At 39.8% G+C, this 21,690-nt stretch overlaps 1 protein-coding gene across 2 annotated transcripts; it reads left to right on the forward strand.

The window, feature by feature from the left end:
* Positions 1-451: 451 nt before the first annotated feature.
* LOC105915406 lies at positions 452-21,683 on the forward strand. Of its 2 annotated transcripts, none has more exons than XM_021308942.2 (7): positions 452-1,337; positions 10,541-10,643; positions 12,441-12,506; positions 12,614-12,813; positions 15,049-16,156; positions 19,538-19,682; positions 20,701-21,683. In XM_021308942.2, exons 1-6 carry the CDS (start codon positions 1,263-1,265, stop codon positions 19,672-19,674), a joined length of 1,689 nt encoding a protein of 562 aa, XP_021164617.2. In that variant the 5' UTR covers positions 452-1,262; the 3' UTR covers positions 19,675-19,682; positions 20,701-21,683. The 2 variants fall into 2 exon arrangements, with proteins under 2 accessions (XP_021164617.2, XP_012704951.2); XM_012849497.3 differs by having other exon boundaries at positions 12,617-12,813.
* Positions 21,684-21,690: the final 7 nt, after the last annotated feature.

Below are 21,690 nucleotides of genomic sequence, written 5' to 3' on the forward strand. Positions count from 1 at the left end.
CTGTTAATAACCTGTGATGTAGAAACAATTAACATCCCATCTATTTTGGCACTATAGTATCTCATCTTTAACTCTGATATGTCCAAGTGATGCAAGGACAAACCTCGATTTATTTAAAATTCAGGACGAAATGTCTAGACGAAAATGTGCAGTGCGTGAGAGCTTCTGTCCCTTTTTCCAAGACAGCTATAACTGTCAGTGTTTGGCAATAATAATGGGGGGGGGGGTGGCCGGGCGGTAGGAGTTTAAAGAGCAGGGTTAAACACGTGGTAACTGTTGTCAGCAGTGATGGGGATGGTAATAAAAGGGGTTAAAATACCTGCAATTTCACGAGTTTTCCCTTGCTCTTTTATTTTGAAATTGAAGGTATCCTACTTCCGGTAAGAATTTAATGTTCTCCGTTTGACTTGATGGATAAAAGTTAAGGAGGGAAGCCGCTCTCTCGCTAAACCCCGCTCAACGCTCAGGACGCAACCAGAGGAGAGGCGCGCGGGGCGAGAACAACCTCATTCTATTCAACGGATGGCAAGAGACACGGCGGACGCAAAAATACGCGTGGGAATAAACATGCATGGTGAAAAACGCTTCTATTGAAGACTCAGTTCTTATGCAGTTGAATAGATCGCGGTAAGATTAGAGTTCTGTCGCGTTTTTAAGCAAGAATTACGCACCACGCGCCTTTCCATCGCACACCAGCTTTTTACGCGCAGACCTTTTGGGGATGAGAGATTCCACCCGAGATCCCAAATCTGCATTATTCTCGCTCTAAAATGCAATCAAGGAACGGGATCTTAACTGACATTTCTGCTGTCTGGAATTTAGCATGGAGAATAGACGCATTAAACACTTTGCCACATGTTAACGAATGCTTTCAGCTCTGTTCTTGGACCGGCTTGTTGGAGCAAGCTCTGTTGAACTGAACCTGGCTCTGAAACCTTGGAAGCGTGTAGGTTAGAGACTGTGCGTGATAGCTACACCTGCGCACTTGTCCCACTGACGGAAACCCCTGGGTGAGTTTTCAAAAACAACGGCATGGACAGTCATCCCAGACGTCTATCCTGCGTGTGAGTCACCGTGAGCAAACATTTGGACAGGCAGCGCTGACGGACCACGTTTGGGTTGAGGATATTTAACAGTGCGTACTTTGCGCAAGCGGCGACAGCACACGACTCCGGGACAAGGCTCGTTGCGGCTGCGGGATTGGACCCCGGAGTGCTAAATGCCCAGCCGGACCCCTGCGGCTCCTCAGGCTGGGCGGAAACATGAAGTCCTGGGTCCTGCTGCCGCTGCTGCTGGCTGCGCTCTTATCGGCCCGTCTGCGGCTCGGGAACGCTGAGGTAAGACCGGTAAACATATGACCTCTAATCGATGAGGGGACACCTGACAGATGCGTAGATGGCCACATAGTTTGTTTGTTTTTTTGGCTCAAATTGAAATTAAAACGCGTTATTGCTGGAGATAATTGATTGTATCATTAGGTTTTGTCAGTTTTTTTAAAATGCAATGGCCTAAACAGTTTACTCTTGGGTAAACGTATGCCACATTTTTAAACGCAATGCCTGAGATCATGCGTTTGGACCGGTTTTACACTAATTATTTCGAATGGGCACAGATTAGGAATGTTGTCTAAAATGTAAAGACCTGCAGAATCTTTAAACATAGACTTCACCACAGGGACTGCGTTAAATGCGAGACAACAAGGAACTCATTAGAAGCTTTTACATCCCTGTCTAATGTGCTTAGACAATCCATAAGATAGATCCCCAGCTAACATTTAAAGGGGCATATAGGTTAGAAATGGAAAGAGTAATGGGCTCCAGGTGGGCGTTCCCACGGGTCACCTAAGGGGTTTCCATTAGGACATCTTGTGCACTTACTTTTGTCAGTCATCCATCCAAGACAAAACTCACTAATGGATCAAATTAAGCACAGTTTTGACCTCTATACAACGAGACGATCATAGTAATTTAAGTAAGATGTACTGATGATGTTACTTCAGAAGTACATGAACTGCTTTTAAAAAGAGATGGACTGATCAGCTACCAGTTCCAGTTTTCAGTGACCCCCCCCCCCCCCACCCCCGACTATAACCCAAAAACAGAGGTAACAGTTTTAAATTCCAACTGAAAATGAAGTAATTATAAGATTATCTCTATTTATGAATTATATGTGATGTCTTTACCCTTTAGGCTACACATTTTTATTTTATTTTTAAAAATGTATATCAAAGTGCACGTGGTTGGTTGATATAGAACCGAAATAGTGGGAGTTTTTAATTTTGATGCATGTAATAAGAGAAAAATCTGATCTTTCAGTATTTGGCCAGCCACTAATCAGGGCTGATCAATGGCAAAATGGCTGATCCCAGTTTCTTGCTGACTGATTGGTGCATTTCTTCTTTAAAGTGAAACAAACATTGGTTTCAATCAGGCAGTAAACCATTAGCATGCTTAATCTGAAGCATGTACTTATAGCGGAAAGGGAAACACCTCTGTTTTCAGGTTAGCATTATGCACTTTTTGAATGGACTCCACATGAGCCCGCTGATTATTCAGCAGTTTTATAGCATTCCAACTTCTTTAATCTCAGTGTAAAATACACCTGAAAATGTAGAATCTTTTTACAAGCCAGGGTCCATTATCTCTTTGCTACTGTGCATAATCCAGCAACACATTGCTGCTTATACAATATGTTGTTCAACACAAGCAAAGCATGTCTACACATGCGCTAGGAATTATGTTTCATTTTTTTAACCACTTTAATGGTGCTACACCCACAAAAAAAAAAAAAAAAATCTTAGGCGTCACTCACGTTAGACCGCAGGTTTTCCTCCTCATCTTCTAGTGAAAATAACAGCAACTGGTTGGTGACTTTTAAACAGGTTGTTTTGTGACAATTGTCTCTGCACACAAGCTGGCTGCCGCCTGTTCGCTTGATCCATTTTACATAAGAACAACAACTAATCTGCCAGGGATTTCATGGAGTTTATGCACTGTGTGTGTATTTCTGTGTGCGCTCACATCTGGATGCATGTTCGAGCGTGGACGGGTACATGTTAGCGTGACATATGTGCATGGGTTTTTGTCCCCCCCCCCCTCTCTCTCTTTGTGTGTGCGTGTGTCAGGGGTTAGGCCTGCAAACATCGGATAGAAATGTGCAGTGTGGCTCATAAGAGCATTTCTTTGTGTGCTGTAATTACAGACAACATCTCTTCTCCATAAAGTGAACTGTTTGAATCAATAAATGGGATGATAAATGAAGTAAGTGCTGACGTTTTGGGTGGTGTTACAAATCTAGCATACCTTGTATTATATGTTATGTTGTACTTTTCTCAGCTCTTGGACAAAAATACGGTTTAGGATGAATCAGAGATTATTGCAACATGTATCAAAGTGACTCATCCATACTTTCCGTTAGACTCAAAATAGCTGGGAGGCTTTTACTTCAAAGCAACTGCAAGTATGTGGACTATGTGGCAAATTTCAGCATAATAGCTAGTCTAAAGAGCGACTGTTTTCTTTTTTCCCTCTCTGATATAATTATAATTTATGCACAAAAGGAGGAATACTGAGCTGGTTTATTAAGTCATTGGTTTTAAAGTGGTGTCTTTGAGCTAGTACTATACGGCTGCCAATGGTTTCTCATTGTTCAGTCCCACAGCCAAAACGGTAGCATGGATTACTCCGGTGGCTGATTTGAAAAGTGTGTTAGCTAATCAAGTTTTTTTTCCCCCACAACTATGGTATCACTAAGTGTAAGATGGAGACAAAATAGTTACTGGCTTGTGGCAAATGTCTAACTAAAGTAGGGCTGCACCAAAATACTACTGGTGAAAATGTTGGTGATCATATAGGCTATTTCACTGATAGTTTTCTTTCTTTCCCAATGCACATTGTCTTTGAGTTTAAGCATTTCTGCTACTAGAAATATAAAACGTGTGTGGGCATTAAGGGCAGTTAGAACCCATCCATCTGGTCAAACATATGGACATGGAGAGCATGAAACATCACATTTAAAATATAATGTCTTATCTCAAATCACATGGTAAATGGCTTGTACTTTTATAGCGCTTTCACTAGTGCGACGACCCCAAAAGTGCTTTGCACTACAGTCAGTCATTCATCCATTCACACCCTGACGGTGGGGAGCTATGTTAGTAGCCACAGCTGCCCTGGGGCAGACTGACAAAGGTGCGGCTAACATACATCGGCGTCACCAGACCTCTCTGATCACTTTCATGTGAAGTGTCTTCCTCAAGGACACAACAACGGAAATGGTCAGAGTGGGGGATTGAACCAGCAACCGACCAGTTACAGGGCAAACTCCCTAACTACTGTGCCATCTGTGTAGTCCTTTGCTATTTAAATATTCCATACAGTGATATTGCAAGGACAGTTGCAATTCAATTATATATACTGAGCGGCACAAAGGAAAGTAGCTCAGGGTCATCAGTTTGTGCACCAATATGTTCTCAACATGTCTTTGCCATTTCATCCCGATATTCTTCCATTTCATAGCCATATACTTTGACAGTTGTGTATTGCAACTAGGACTGGATGAGAATTCAATAACAATATTGATTGATATACATATGTCTTCTATCGAGAAAGAAAGGGTCAATAAAAAGTTCAATAGAGAGCAGTTTTCCTTTCTGTTGCATTCTGGCGTATCATGTAGGTCATTACTATGGTCATTACATCCTCCCAACCAAACATAAACACAGGAACGCTCCGTCACCAAGCTCCGCCCCCTTCAAAGAGTTCAAAGAGCACATGTTCTTTTTCTTTTTAAAAAACTTGCAGTTTTGGTAAAAAGTCGGTTGAATAAAGGGTTGACTTTGAATTCAGTGTTTGTGTGTTCTTTAACTAAAAATAGGTCACTAAGCAACGGCATTCAATGTCCAGGGCTGCACTTAAAAATATGTTTTGAATTTTTTGATAACTATCTATATCAATCAATATGGTTTCTGTTTTATCAATGTGCTTCTTTTCTATATCTTCCAGCCTTGATTGCAACTAACAGTTTATTTTTTGTGAATTATGGAGGAATTATGGATCAGCCAAGTGTTTAAAACTGAACTCAGAGTAAGCGTAGATGTTAGAAGCTACATGTCAGCGGTCCATTCAGTCTGCATGAAAGCGCAAGAGTGTCACCAAATAACAGGAAGGCTGAATGGAGTACATAAAAGTTGCTTTGTTTTTGTCCTTTTACACTTTCAACCTCTTTAATGGAATATGAGTAGGGTTAGGGGTTTGGGTTAGAGTTGTGTGAGATGTTTAGAGTTAGTTAGGGTTAGGAAGATGTTGAAAATGTCAGCCTTTTGGATTGGGGAGGATTTTTTACTCCCCTTGTGGAGCCTGGCGACGCAAAACTTATCAGTTCGAGACGCTTGCTCAAGGCGCCGACTCAAGGTGCCGACTCAGCGGTCCAGTCCCAGCAAAGCCGGCGCTGCCGAGGCAGTGGAGGCCAGGATTGGTGCAGTGTCTGAGTGGTAAAGTGATGACAGCAGCATCATTGCTAAGATGAGTAAATATTAAAAGGAGAAACAAACACTACATACTATTGATCAATATTCTCAATGCTCGCGATTCCAACTCCTGAGTCTGATTTGCTGGGAAGACAGGGTGTGTGTCTGACTGAAATGGTTTTATATTCGAACCCGGAGCTATGATGACAAAAGCATGTGGCATTTGAACCAATAGGAAAATTCAACGGCAGTAGCCACGGTTCAACCCTAAGAGGGCAGCACTAAGACTAAAATATTTCAGCACTAAACAAGTTCACATAAAAAACTTATAAAATTGCACTATAAAATTAAAGTAGCACCATTAGGCCCAGTTTATACAGTTTATCTGCAAAAAAAAATAATTGTGGGGTGAGTTACACTTAAAAAATAATAATTATTGCTAATGCAGGCAAAAAAAGAATTCTCAGCACTGTTCCAAAGTCTAGCGAACTAGAATCGGCAAAACTGCTGAACAGTACTTTAAAGCTTTACAATGATTACATCCTCTTTCCATTTGTATTTATTCTGACCCTCTTTTGAAATACGAGAGATGATCCAAAATATTTTCAGCAACCTGCCACTGGTCCATAATATTTGTTCAAATCTTATATCCACATTTCCCTACAGTAGACTATAAGTTTATTTTATTACTTACAATGATCAGTTGTCAGTGCGGCTACGAAATGTTTCAAGTGCGGTACAAAATGGTAGATGGTTGGTACCAAACTTCCGGTAGATGGCTGCCCTTTTTCATACCCGAATGTTTGAGATTAGAAAGGTTGAAATTAAAAGCATATAAATTTATAACGTAGCAATATGACCAAACCCCTTGGTAACCACATAAAGCTGCTTGATATTGCAAGATAGAAAGTTGCAAATACAAAGATCAGTTTGCATTACTGAACATTTGCCTATTCGTAGCTGATGACAAACCATTTTAACTTTTGGGTTTGGGCTTAGTGTAGAAATCTCAGGAAACACCTGCGGAAGAACACCCTTCAGTGTACAAACAGTACGTGGAAGCACAAAGGTGACAGCTTTCTTTGAAGACGCTATGAAAAGAAGAACGTTAACTCCAATGCAGTCAGAGCCGATCGTTGTTTTCTCATTTACTCTGTGCTCTTTTTTTTTTAGCTCCTTTCTTCTGCCGTCCCTCCATCCGTCACCCACACCCTCATCTGTTCTGCCAGGGCTGGGTCGCAGCATGCGTGGGGGGTGTCTGTTTGCTCTGCTTGCTGCTGTGTGTGATTGAAAAAGTACCCACTGAGCTCAGCGGGTCTTCTTTTATTTCTGCAGCATAAAGCTGGCGACCAGCCACCACTTTGATAAAAGGAGGCATGTGGCGTGGCATCCCGGTGCGATTGTGACTCCGCCATCGCATCGATGCTCCGCTTTTGTTTGTGTTTGCTTTCTCTCGAAAACTTTGAGCCCCAGCTTGACAGCGTGTGTGCACTAGCCGTCTGCTGGCCCCATAATTACATTCCATTACACTTCACCTTTCTCCCTAAACATTCCTTACAACATCACGGCCCCCAGGGCTTCCTCCAAGGGCCTGGGCACTGTGTGTTTTTCACAAGTACATCTATGACCCGCTCGCACATCACAACATCCTAGCAGACTGCCTTTTTGACCTATACAGTCTCAGCTAGATGCTCATGCAGGGCTGTAAGCAGAACAGGCCAGAGATATCTTCTGTGTAAATGCGCGTGTCCACAGAATACAGAAATAAGACCTTCTCTTAAATCACTGTTATTTGTCCAAATCACATTCTTATTTTAAAGCAGTGGTGTGTTGTCTGTCCATGCAAGAAGAAACTATTTCCTGGATGTGTGTTTCACCCTAATTTGTATGCATGTGTGCGCGATGAGTGCAGGGACTGTAATAATGGCCGGTTATAGAAGGAAAAGTGTCTCTTTGTAAGTCCGAGTGTGTGTTTATGTGTGTGAGTGTGTGTGTGTGTGTAAGGCTGCCTTGACAAATTGGGCGGACAGTGGTTAAGCATCTGTATGTAAAGGACAAAAAGAGGAGTGTGTGTGTCTGCGTGTGTTTGCTTAAGTGGGTCAGCCAGTGGATCGTGAAAGTCATCCAGGTGTCCTAAGCACATCACCGCCCACTGAACAGACAGAGAGCAGAAGGAGAAGAAAGCTGGGTGCGGATAGAAAAAAAAAAGAAGACATGAAATGAATTTCAAATCACTCAAGGTCAGACACTACTGAAGATTCAGGGGATACTTTTGGCTAGAGTTGCTCTGGTACACGCAGGAAAAAAAAGTAAAACATTTAAGTCATAGTTAATTTTTTGCATGATTCACTATTAATTTTGTAAGCATCATGCATTCTTTGGGCTCAAAAAAAGTCACTTTAGTTGTTTGTCTATGAAACCACAGTGTTTGTGGTTCTTCCCATTTGGTGAAAGCTACATTTATAATGCAGCTGAGTAAAATGCAAAGCCCTTCTAGGGATGGGTGATTGTTTCCAGAAAAATAGTCTCAAGGTTGGAAAAACATAATTTTATGATGTTAAAACCATACACATTCACATGAGATAGTATTTGCGTTCCTCTAAATTACTCGTTCAAAAGACTGGCTCCTTTTTTAGAATGATGTATCTATAAGCAGCCAACAAGGGGGTAACTCATTTCATCTGGAAAATAAATACATGGAGGAATGATAAAATAGACCCAAAATGATTCATATCTCTGGTAGAACTAGGTTTAACACGTTTAACGAAAATGAGCCATGTACAAAAGCAGCTACTGTATCAATTTTGATACATTTATATAAAATTGCCAGCAACTGAACCATTGATCTCTGATGGAATGGCGACCCGCACAGGGTGTACCGCACCTCTGACCCAATGAACGCTGGAGATAGGCTCCAGCCACCCTGTGACCCGCCACGGATAAGAAGGTATAGAAAATGGATTGATGGATTGATGTGCCATTTGTTTTTAGATTTACTGAGTTTTATAGACGCCAGCTGAAATAAACCTACACACAAATCATTCTCTGGTGTACCCAACGTCTCACAGGTTCCCAAAGAATTGGCGTGATAAATAAAAGCACCTTGTGAGATGAGATTTCTTACAGCAGTCTTGTGTATGACACATTTTGTTAGCATAGAATATGGCACAAGTACAATTGGCATAAGCTGTTGTCTAACTGCACTAATAGGGTATATATGAAAAAATAAATGTATCAAATTTATGTCTTCTAAGGTAGTTTTGATTTACATTTCTGAAGAGGCAAATATTTTAGTTTTGCAACTTCTTATTCAGCGAACCAACTTCTTCCAGCAGAGGACAACTTTTATTTTTCCTTAATGCTTTTCTTTTGTCTAGCTACCAAATTTTTTGTTGTTTCAAAGTGAATTCAAAAGCGCCAGCTGCTGATTATATTGCTGCAGCCTTACTTTTGTTTGTCGCTATTTAAATGAGCCTTGTTTATTGTCGAGTAAAGCAAGATTTCTGAAGTATCAGCTGGTGGAAACACAAATGATGTGCTCCGACATTGCCTGTGATGGGGTTTATTTAAGAAGAACTAATGGTGCAGCCAAAGAATTTGGATTGCAGTAAATACGGTTAAGAAAAACACAGGAAGTGAAATTTTAGAGCTCTAACGGATCCATCGTCTTTCTAAAAGTTATCTTATCACATGTCATTTGAAATTCTTGGAACTTCCTTAATTTGTTGCGGCATGTTCTTGAAATGTTCCTGATTCAAATGTTTCTCTAAGATGGTATCAAGTAACAGCCAACCAAAACAAAATGCTCCAAAGAATATTCCCTGCCATCTGCCTTTGATCCCACAAGTGAAAGCACAAGTCTGTCCTTAAACACGGCCATACTAGATCCATAATGAATCCCTGCAGTGGCATTCATTAAAACCTCATTAATTCTCTCAGTCCATCTCTTTTCGTGCATAATGAATAATTTCATTACGTAAATTTGAAGAAAAAAAATTGGCTAGTTTTGGGGTTTGAAATGCAGAGATGTTTTTTTTTTTTTTTTTTTTTACAACTTGTTTACATCTTAATTATGCTTCTTTGGTTCTCTATTGTGCCAAGATGCGTGTTAAAAGGAAATTAGGATTCTAAAAAATACAGTCAGAGAGAGAGAAAGAGAGGGAGAGCAAGCTCATAGAGGCTAATTTCCTGCGTCACAGTGGAAGAAACAGGGGGTCTTGTGGGTAAACAGACAGGGAAAGAGTGAGAAAAGCAGCAGCAAACACCAATCACAACCATCATTTGCTTCAAAGGAGGAAGTGAAACTGGAGCAAGTTTTGGCTGAGCTCAAGAACTGAGGTACTATAAAGTATAAGTAAAAGGCTTCTTTTCCTTGTCCTCAAGTTCTCCACCTGCTTCTATTGTCTTTAGTGCAATTAATAACAGATGCTATTTAAAAAATGTTTTACTTTAAATTTCGTTTCTACCAATTTAAACATATTTACAGCTATAACTATTAAAACAGTTTAATAACCTGACAATTTAACCACCTTGTGTCACTCTAGAGGGGGGATGCCAGAAATGGGTGAAATTCTTCACAATAAACACAAGGAAACATCCAAAATATTTAGCAGGAGTTTGACCTTCAGTTTTATTTGTCCGTGTCTCAGAATCAAAATACCGAAATAAAAAGATACATGGGATCTGAACCTTTTTTATATATTTTTACCAGCAGTATAACTAGTTGTTTATTTGTGAATCAGTTTAATTACGTAATTCATTTTGTTTCACATTTTCTTCTATTTTTACCACTCGTATAATTCTAAGAATGTGTACAACAAGAGTAGGTTAGTGGCATGCCCCATAAACCAAGCAACACAACACCAGATCAAACATTTGTATCCTCGTGGTGATGGGGTGATGTAGACGGCAGACGTCACTTGCAGATTTAGTCAAATGCAACCTCAGAACTGGGACAGTGTGACTGATTCAGGTCATCCTAATCTCTCATAAGTTGTATTCCCTCCTTAAAGATTCATATTGTTTCCAAAACAGTTAATAACACATAGCAACTGCGTGTCTCTGTCTCCACAGGGCGATCCACTCCCTCAGTCACTGGTCGACCTTGTGTGGGACTCTCCCATCTCCTCAGTGGAGGACCTAAAGCTGCTGCTGCAGCAGGAGGCCAGTGCAATAGGTACTAACGGGATCTCTCTCTCTCTCTCTCTCACACACACACACACAAACACACGTTAATTAGGCAGACACGGAGGAGGTGAGCTTAGGGGTGTATCCGCAGCCATGAATAGAGAGAAATGCAGTGTGAGATAGTGTCAGCAAAACATACCAAGTAACATGCTTAATCAGTCAGTCATGGAAGAAGTCTGAAAGAGAGCAGCAGCGACGTTTTCATTTCACAAGCTGAAACGGGGAGGAAGGGGAACGCTTCCAGCACAAGGTCACCGCATTGTTCTGCTGCTCTGGATTCCTCAAAAGGTTTGAATTATGGATGTGTGTATTTGTGTCACAGAAAGAGTTCAACCCTCGCCGTGTACTTTCCCCACCTCGACAGAGTCCAACCAAACCAGCTCACGCTCAGATCAGTTTTAAAGTTTCCCCAAAGAGGAACCAAGTCGCACGTACATATATTAATAGACAGGACTTTGATCGTCTCATAATGCATAAATAACACAGTGACATAACTGTGGCCATAGAGAGGAACACGCAGAGGGAAGGATGCTTCGAAACAGGATGCAAGGAAGTGACTCAATCTTGTTTTTTATTTAGAATTAAGTATTTTTATTTTGGCAGGGGCTAATGCAGCTTGTATATTAATGTTTTCTATTAAAAAAAATCAATTAACCTAATTTTTATTATGATATCTTGAAGACATTTGTAAATTGAATTAAATTACCCAACAGCCTATCACAGGGCCAACCCTGGCAATACACATAACAAAACCTGTAAATTTGTAGCATTTGTAGCACATCCATTGTAGCTATCACACAATAGTGCTAACTAATTAGAAGATATTAGCACTCCTATTAATTCAGCGATAGAAAAAATATTTTGGTTATGGGTTTTCTAAACATTTTTATTAGCCCGCAGTGGTAGGCTACATTGTTTACGGGGCATTTCAGCATTCACATACTAACACTAGCATGTTTATGAGGCCATTTTAGCGTGTTGACAAGTTAGCTGTTACAAAGCTTCGATTCTCTCCAAATGTGTAGCAGAGCATCTCCCTTTTTTTAGGATTTGACTAAACCGTCTGCGTTTTGTTGATTTTTAATCGCCTTGAACCATGTGTAACCTTTGTATGTTTAACATATCTGAAAAAAAATTATCTTCAAATTGGCTCTATGCTATGATTAAACGAGCCAGGCATTCAGACCAACACTAATGTACTGGCGTCTACAGATTTAAGCCAGCCAAATGGTAATACATAAAAGGGTTGAGATGAATTACCTTTACAGTTTATTTAGATACAGATAAATGAACACCTAGCAACCTCTGTAAACAAAATAGAAGTGTTATTTAGCTCCAGGCAGCTAATTAAACTTAACAGGCCACCAAGTAACACCTTCATGTATATTTTGGAAACAGACACTCACACATTGGTCAAAGCAGCCTGCACCGGGGTTATAATTAGGACTTAGGGGCTGCCGCATGAAATGAGAGTATACGTGCACATACACGAGCTATATTTAAAACGTCATATCTTTGTTCAACAGTTTTCTTGACAGCAGTGAGACAAATTGTGGCAGAAAATAGCCTAATTGTTTTAGAGCGGTAAAGCAAAAAAAAAAAAAAATGGCTTCCTTTGTGCGTTGAACAATGAGCTTGGCATAAACCTGCCCAACAGGCCGCTCGTGGTTTACATGTTTGACTTGCTTATGGTGGAGGTTTTTATGACTTTCCCTGCTTCAAATCAAAATTGTGACAAATAAAGATGACCTAACGGTGCCTTCCTCTTTTGATCTCTTTTATTTAGAACATACAGAGGAAGAGCATGACCGTCTTCCAAGCGCCACCCATGGCCGGTACACTAGAAGTCTTGGTAGGTTTCCACGTCTTCTTCTATTCCCAGTATTAGTCTTCTTTTATCTTTATAGCTTTCTTTCATTTATTCTTATCTATGTTTTTCTCCTGGCTCTTTTGTCCTAAAAGTCGATGCAAAGATTGCCGAGAAGGCAGAATGTAAAGTCCGAACAGAAGTAATGGAAATAACACGATCCATGCTGGATCGCACCAATGCACACTTCCTGGTGTGGCCTCCGTGTGTGGAAGTGCAGCGCTGTTCCGGCTGCTGCAACAGCAAACAGAATCAGTGTGTCCCCACTGTTGTCTCCAGCCGATACTTGCAGGTACACGCTCTATCTAGCAGCCATTAAAATTTTCTTTTTTTAATAATTTTCCGTAGAAATGACAACAAAGAAAAAAAGACTCACTGAGGTTTAAAAAGCTTCATCTTTTTCAGTGTCTCCAAGAGAAGAAAATGTTTTCTAATGTTTCTCTAATCAACAAATGTGAATTACATTTCTTGATTAGAGGGGATTTTTGTTTCAGGCATGGAGTTTTCCTCAAATTAGCCTGATTTTACAACTTGTTTACCCAAGTTACTGTTTGTGTAAACAGTATCCAACATATTCAATAAATTAGAATATTATTGAAAAGCTTATTTATTTTATCAACTCAATTCACTAAGTGAAACATATTATATAGATTATCCACGCTTGGACTGATGTTTTCAAGGTTGTATTTTTGTAAATAAGGATGATTTTCAGCTAATAAAAGTACTCGAAATTGTAGCTGGCTTAAAATATACCACATAATCCATATGCATGCTATAAACCAAGCTTTTGATGTCACAGACCCTAAACCTTTAAATAAATAGAACATTTTTAATCCACATTTCTCCAATTTCTGCAGAAGGTGCAGTACATATTTCTGTCATTACTAATCTAAATTTGACCACATTGCTTAGAATAGTACAGAGCAAATAGTAACTGAAGTCATGGCTTTCCCCCTTTTTTTATATGAGACAGGGTTTTAAAAAGGGTAGTTATGTGGGACTAATGATAAAACAGAGCAATGCATTTGTGTCAAAGATATACACAGTTATGTTAGCATGTTCATGTTATAATTTTAGTACCACTTTGTATTTGTCATGATCTTTTACCTTTTGTAATTCAGTACATGATGCAACTTGCAGAATCTGGATAGAGGAAGACACTTATTAATCTATTTGTTTTTCTTTTGTAAACAAACAGATACCAAACAAATCTTTGCATTGGAATGTCATTGAATAAGTCATGTTGACAGCTAGTTGTCACAACACAGATCAAAGCTCTAGGTTGCAGTTCTATTGTTACTCCTTTGAATGATTAATCTGCTTCCATGGACCGTCGCAATTAATCTACAGGTCGTGTTTTGAGACGTTAAGAACAGGAATCTCAGCTTTTATTTCTGGTAAACAGCAGGAGTACAGGTCCGGACAGGCAGTTCAGTTCAGTTCAGTTTATTCATAAATCTCAAGGCACTTTACAAACTACATTCAATCAAATTGTACAGACCAATTGATTAAAAACCTTTTTATCTAAGGAAACCCATCAGATTACATTGACTGGCAGCCACCTAATTGCATGGAATTAGATGGCGATACTAGGAAGTCAGCTACATTCTACATGCAATGTTACATTCACCAGCCACGTTATTTGGTGCACCTTGCTAGTAACAGGTTGGACCTTGTTTGCTTTCTAAACAGCCTCATTACTTGGTAACAAAGATTAAAAAAGGTGTTCAAAAAACTTGTTTTTGGTCCACACGGTCATTATAGCCTAATGCAGTTGCTCTCACGATGCTGTGAATCTCTCTTGCCACCACATCCCAAAGGTGCTTTTGCATTGAGACTGACTTTAAAGGCTGCTGGAGTACAGCAGCCTTTAAAGTCAGTCTCATGTACAAGCACATGTACAATAAACCAGACTGAGATGATTTCAGATCTGAGACATCCTAGAAGTAGCCATCAGAAGGGTAAATTGTGGTCATAAAGGGATAAAAATGGTCAGCAGCAATACTCCGGTAGCCTGTGGCAGTTAAACAATGATAAGTTAGTGCTAAGAGGACAAAAGTGTGCACAATTACAAAGTTGTTGATACAAGGCAGCCAATATGGCTGGAGCAACAGGACATTTTCATCCATACAGCTGCTACTCACTGGATATTTTCTCTATTTTTTGGGCCTTTATATGTAAACTGCAGAGATGGTTATGGATAAAACTCCCAGTGCATGAGCAGTTTCTAAAATACTCATGCCAGCCAGTCTGGCAATTACAATAAAAGTTGGTTAGATCTCCTTTTTCGCCATTTGAATGCTTAATTTGGACCATAACCGGTTGTCGTCAGCATGTCTAGATGCCTAGATTTACCTAGCTCCTACTCTGTGATTGGCTGATTATTATTTATGTTAACCAGAAACTGAACTCCTAGTAAAAGGGTTTGCGAGTATATTTATGCAGCAATATGTTGTATCAGCCATCACGCCTTTACCAGAGCCAATCAGTTTTCTTACCTGGTCCTTCATCTGTTTTTTTCTCTCAGGTAATAAAGGTTGAGTACGTCAACCGGAAACCTCGCTATGAAAAAGCCATCATCCCTGTGGAAGATCATGTAAGCTGTTTTTGCCAGCGATCCTCTCCCTCCACATCCTCTTCTTCCTCGTCAACTGTCTTTGTCTCTCAACCAAACCCTCTTCCGCCTCCACCACAAAAGCCCCCTGCATCCCCCCACCTACCTCTGTCCCCTTCCCGCACACCTCATCCGCTTCCGCCAAAGACTCACACTTCCAAGGCGGACCTCCATCGCCACGATGATCTCAAGCACAACCAGCATCATCGCCATCATCCGCACGAGCACGATCCGCTGGCGAGGCAATGGGCACAGGGCAGTTACACTCAGCTGGTGCGCTGGACGCAGCCGAGAGTGCATCAAGCCCCCGCACATGTGCAGACTGGACTGCGCCATACGACAGCCGGGCTGCTGGGCTCGGTCAGTACCTGGCCATCCGAGGCCAGGGCGGAGCACAGCGTCATGGGAAGCCCGCAGCAAGTTGGGCATGGAAGTGGCTTTGATAGGAGCCACGAGGAGACCGGTGGGGAAGTACACCGCCCTGATCATGAACAGCATCAACAGCAATTGTCAAAGCACCAGGCTAGACAGGAGCATCAGTATCCTGATCGGCCACGCCACTCGCCGCAGTTCAACCCCGGAGGAGACGACGACCAGGAGCTAAGGACACAGTATCTGCTTCACGCTCCTCAGTCAGACGATGCTTTTTCTACTGTCAGCATAACCCAGGCACCCAAGTTAGTAGAAAATCCCACTCCTTTTACATCCGTTATTCAGATAGACTCAGTGACCAGCCAAAAATATGCAGAGGTAACCCCTCACAAACAGATGGAGACCAAAGGACACGGTCAAAATAAAGGGACCGGGAAGGAAGAAAGCGGGTCAGCGGTTAGCGGGGACCTAGCCCAGGCAGAGGCAGCCAATCAGGGGAAGGAAAAAGACTCTATATTGAGTGGGGGGCAAGATCGTTTAACAGAGGAGGAGATACGACAAAAGCTACTGGAGATGGTACAGAGTGAGGCAGAAAAAGCGCCTCTTCTGCATCCTCAGCAAAGGCCGAGACCGACAACATTTAAATCAGGTAATTCAAATCAGGTATGATGACTGGTTGTGTCATAGCAGTTTAAACGCAATGTCATACTATCAATTAAGGTGCAAATAAATGTGCATGTGAAGGGCTTTTTTTCTAATGTGTCAAAATAAAATTTTGGCTAGCGTATATTACAGAAGAACTTTGATTAATCCAAACGTTTTTTTTAACAAGTCATGTCTCGGACACATACACTGCTTTCATACTTTTCAAACTTTTTTCACCTTTTGTAAACGGTGTAACCACAAACTTGAATGTATTTTATTGTGATTTTAGGTGATACACCAACACAAAATGGTACGCACTTGCAAAGTGAAAGGAAAGGATATACGGTTCTTAAAAAGTTTACCAGTAATCTGCAGTTATTAGTTTTCCAACATAGTTAGAGTTTAATTCTGGTTTCATCTGATGAAATCACTTCTTCTACACGTTTGCTGTGTCCCCTGAATGGCTTGTGGTAAAATTTATATTGAATATTTATACAGTTTTATTTGCACAATGGGGTTCTTTTTTGCAGCTCCTCTGTAAAGGGCAGATGTATGGAGTAAACAATTAACACTTTTCCTGTTGGCAGATTCTTCCTCTTGAGCTTTACATCTCTGCATGATGGACTAGGCAGTGCTCGAAAATGTTCAAAGCTTTAGATAATATTTTATAACCTAAGCCTTGTGCACACATTGAACTCTTTTTTTTTAGTGGTAGGGTGACTTCCAAAGGCATTTTGTTGCACTGAATTTTGTTTTACTGTCAATTATTTAGAGGTATCAGAGTAAAGGGTGGCAAATACAAATGCATGCCCTGCTTTTCAGATTTTGGACTGTAAAAAAGTTTAAAAAAACATGTGTCATTATCTATCCATGCTAGTTTATGTTTGTCCTAATTAACTAAATCTTATTATTTTAATGTGACAAAATGTAAAACACTTTTGCCAGGTGTTTAAAATTGACCCATAATTTGCTTTATATGCACTAAAACCCAATGCAGCAGTACACCAATTCTTTTAAATGCACAACTCAAATTACCCAAGCAGAACCACAAGGAGCAGCTTGTTAAATGCCACTGAATGCGGTTTTCACTGATCGTTGGGGATAAAATTAAGTAAAATTCAAGAGTCACTACCCCTATTGTTCATTGAACGCAGATTACAATCTTAGTCCGTGACACATGAGTGACTCAGTGCGAGTTTATCTATCAAGATGTAGCAATCGGCACATGCTTGAATAAACAACAACATACCAACCTGTCCAACTATGTATCCTCATTTTGCGTTCCCCGTTCAAAGCATGGACTCAAACGTACGTGTAATCGTAGTCACGGGTGAAAAAGCTTTAGGTCCCCTCAGGGCACAGTTGGTAAATTTCAAGCCAACCTGTAGTGCAGGTTTCTGCTAGCTTCCTTTCTCTTAAACTGGGATCATTCCAGGAATGTGCATTTCTGTGTGTTCTTCGTTGCCTGCTTGTAGCACCCAAGCCGGCAGGTAAACTTGTAAAAATGCACTGCAAAAAAGGGAAATCAAAGTAAGTACAATTTTCTTGAAATTATTATATTTGTCCTTGATTTGAGCAGGTAAATAAGATTATCAGCCAATGGAATTAATATTTTGACCCTACAATAAGATAATTAGATATACTGCAATGAGTTGATCCTATTTTAAGTGCAGAAATCTAACTCCATTGGCAGATCATTTAAACTTTCCTGCTCAAATCAAGGACAAATGCACTAATTTAAAGAAAATTTTACTTACTTTTAATTCGCTTTTGCAGTGATGGTGCAACTGTGACTCAATAGAGTAAGTAGTTGTCTTGCAATCTGACGATTATGGATTTAATTCCAACTTCCTCCTGCCACATGTCAGTGTGCCCCCAGGCAATGCTTGTAACCCCATTTTGCCTACCGATCTCCTTATCAGTGTATAGTATATATAAAAAAAAATCTTATTTTGTAACTGAATTATCTCACTGAACAGTTTTGAATAAGTTGCACATTTAGGTTTCCAAGTCTCCATAACAATCATGACATGCCAACAGTTGTTTGCTGGCTATGTCAGAAAACATCCTTTCCTTGTAGCATTACAAATAGTAACATATTATGTTTGCTAAATGCTGCTGGGACTTGGAACTGGAACCATGTGCATTGGTCAGACTAAGATTGAGCTGCTGAGTTTGACCTGAAACAAAGATTGAATATTTGGGGAAGTACCTTATTCCCACTTTTAAGTATAGTGGAGGATCTGTGCTGCTGTGGTCCCTGGGAACCTTTCCGAAGTAGATGGCATGATGAAATACTTTAAAATTCAAGGAAATTTTAAGCAATAATCTAGTGGATGTCTTCCTGCAAACTGAAAATGTGCCACTGTTTGGGTTTTCAGTAATATGATGATTGAAAACATCAGGGCCAAAAACATGGAAATTGTTCAACATATCCAAAAATAAATTAACCGTCCGACCCAAGACCTACAGAAAACCTGCTGGTTGAGCTGATGAGAAGAGAGTGTTAGAAATCCTGATCTTTGAAATGAAATCTTATTGGAGATGACTAAGTGCTGTCCTAAAGGTGAACGGGGGTTGCACAAAGTAAGATTTTTAATCCTTCTTGACCATGGCTGCCGATAAATGTGGAGGGACGCGGGATCTCAAACTAACAATACGATAAGATAAGATAAGATAAGATGGGCTTTACTGATCTCACAATGGAGAAATTCACTTGCCACATCAGCTCATACAAGAAGGTGCAGAGTAGGGAAGGTGCATTCAGTTATATACAGTGAAACTTCATATATACAATGGATCAAAAGAATACAAAAGAAGTAGGAATGGGCATATGATGTCTTATTTACATTCATGGTGATCTATATATATATATATATATATAGACATATATGCATACTTATATATATATACATATACCTATACGCTTACATACATACGTACCTACACGTATATATGTGCATATAAATACGTGCATACATTTGTACATACATACATACATACATGTGTACTGACATATGTTCAGGTAGTGATAGCAGCAGAAGTCACTACTTCAGGATTATTGCACGGGTTGTAGCCCAGTGTATTAAATAGATTATTGCACATTAGTCATTGCACATTAGTTATTGCAGTTGTGGTTACAGTTATTTTGCAGCATTGTATAGTCTGGTAGCAGCAGGAATGAATGACTTGCGGTAACGCTCCTTTTTAAGTCTGTCACTAATACTTAGTGCCGATATAAAAATCTTGGGAAGATTTGAGTTGAAAACAAACAAAAACAGAAATATATAGCATGTTTAAATTTGTTATGAAAGAAGATTTCAGTTACACAGGCATTTTGAGAAGAGGTGACTCATCCTGTCTTTTTGGTTCTGTGTGTTTTCAGCTACAGCGCTGTTTACCGTAGCACCCAAGTCAACGGCAGCTCGTCAGGTACCGTTCCGACCTGCCTCTCCTCGCCGCAGGAAAAGAAAACACCGCAAACGTATCAGCAAAGCTGCTATGAGGGCTATGATCATGTAGAGATGAAGGTAAGGATGAGTGGAAAGTTACAGGAATAATAATGAGTTACCCATCATTAAAGAAAGCATGCAAAGGAGGAGTGAATATTTATAGAGGTGATAAACCATTAACTTGAGAGAGCTAAACTAATCAGACATGTACTGAGAAACAGGCTGTTGAATAAATCATTCAATTTTAAGTTTTACTGTCGTACATCGGTGGACAGTGTTACATTCAAGAAGGTAATCTTTTTCTGATCAATATGGAGACCATTGGTATGTGCCACCGGGTTACACCGACTCGCTCCAGTTTAGAAGTTGCTACTGCGGGAAACTACCTATTTCCGTTTCAATTGAAATGTTTGAAAATAAATTAAGAGGAAGCACAGCAACGCAAGAAGCTATTTGAAAGGGAACTATTTTCTACAGCGTGTCAAGACATCCCTGCTGCTTGTCCAGTATACAAGAGACCAAGACTTTCAGCAGATAACAGGAAGGTTAAACAGAGAACATAAAGGTTTCTAAATGGGCAAATGTTGGCAGCATTTTAGAAATTACAAAGGGAAGGGTCTCTAGTATTCTCATTCTCTAGTAGTGAATACACATGGAGACTGCTGTTTTAGTAACGCTAACTACACTAATCACTGATATAAAATTCATAGAACAGTTTAAAATGTTGATTCACTAACCATTTTCTTATTCGTTTCAAATAATTGAGCCTATGCGTTTCAGTGACCTTTCTCTCACAGTGTAGTGGTGCACCTCAGCTCCTGATGAATAAAGACTATTGATGATTATTCCTAACAAGAAGGGTGGGAAACACATTTTGAATGCTGGTAGTTATAGTCTTTAATGACAAATCTGAACGGACCCAAGTCTGCATCAGCAGCTCAAAGCTTCACAAAATCCACAGTTTAAAAATCAACCACAAAATTCAGATTTTTCTTCTTTTTTTTTTTTTTACAAAAACATAAACTGTCAGACAATAGAAAGAAAAAAAAAGATAAATTTGCATGTTTATAATTTTGCTGAATTCTTTCTCCGACAGGAACTGGTGCTGCGAAGTGAGAGATTATGAAACACTTCTCCAAAGGGATATGGAGATGTAAGAGGTCTTTCCTGCAGGTGGGACGTTCAGACCTGCTGTTTTAAGTAATCAGCTTGGCAGAAAGTCACCTTTCCTCCTCTGGAGATGCTGCAAAGTATCCATCAGTCTGGATTTAATAAGTGCAATCTTGTGAACTCCTCAAGCTATGAGAAACTTTGACACACTAAACACTGGATTTCACTTGTGTCAGTTAAGCACAAATGGAGCTAAATGAGGATTTATTTGGACAGCGTTCAAAGAATGCAAGGCAAGAGGCAACCATTGACGGGCTACTTTTAACAAGTTGCTTCACATCCATGATGGATACTGAATTGCTGATTTCTGGCTAATCATGGAGTTTGAAATAAAAACTATCTGACCAGGAGAACTGGATTTCTACACTGGGATGATGACTGGAAACTGTAGCGAGAAGCTTTGGCCTCAGTGCTAAAGATTACTGTTACCCTGAAATGTTTGAATCTAAATAAAATAAAAATATCACTGGAGTAGCCACACACTGATCATACTACACTGACTTTAGAGACTACTGTGTACTGTAGCTAATTGTACAGGAAAATATCAGTAACCTGCTCATTTTTTACTACTGCCTGATAGAATGAAACAGAATAACAACTAAACGCCTGCTTTAATAACATGCTATAAATATCCACAGGTCTTAAAGACATGGCTTTTAGAGACTGTTGTGAGCCAGTTATAGATAATGCTACGTTGTAAAATAAAATAAAAATGCTTTTAAGAAAAATAATTTCCTGGTGAAAGAGAAAAAAAAATATTTCTTAACTTATTAAAAAATTGAGGACAGGAAGTCCTTTTCGTTATCAAGTGTAATTATTGTCTCCAACATGTAATGTTATAATATTTGGTTGTACAATTGTAATGAATGTTATTTTTCATAAAAAATAAAAAAAAATGTTCAAGGAAAACTGCGTT

The sequence above is a fragment of the Fundulus heteroclitus genome, chromosome 5 (genome assembly GCF_011125445.2).
Source record: "Fundulus heteroclitus isolate FHET01 chromosome 5, MU-UCD_Fhet_4.1, whole genome shotgun sequence".
Lineage (NCBI taxonomy): Eukaryota > Metazoa > Chordata > Actinopteri > Cyprinodontiformes > Fundulidae > Fundulus > Fundulus heteroclitus.

Excerpts from the sequence above, each read along its gene's own strand:
- LOC105915406 (XM_021308942.2), top strand. The coding sequence starts at position 1,263 with ATGAAGTCCTGGGTCCTGCTGCCGCTGCTGCTGGCTGCGCTCTTATCG. Across the intron at positions 1,338-10,540 it reads TGCGGCTCGGGAACGCTGAG|GGCGATCCACTCCCTCAGTC; the intron begins GTAAGACCGGTA and ends CTGTCTCCACAG. Across the intron at positions 16,157-19,537 it reads ACCGACAACATTTAAATCAG|CTACAGCGCTGTTTACCGTA; the intron begins GTAATTCAAATC and ends GTGTGTTTTCAG.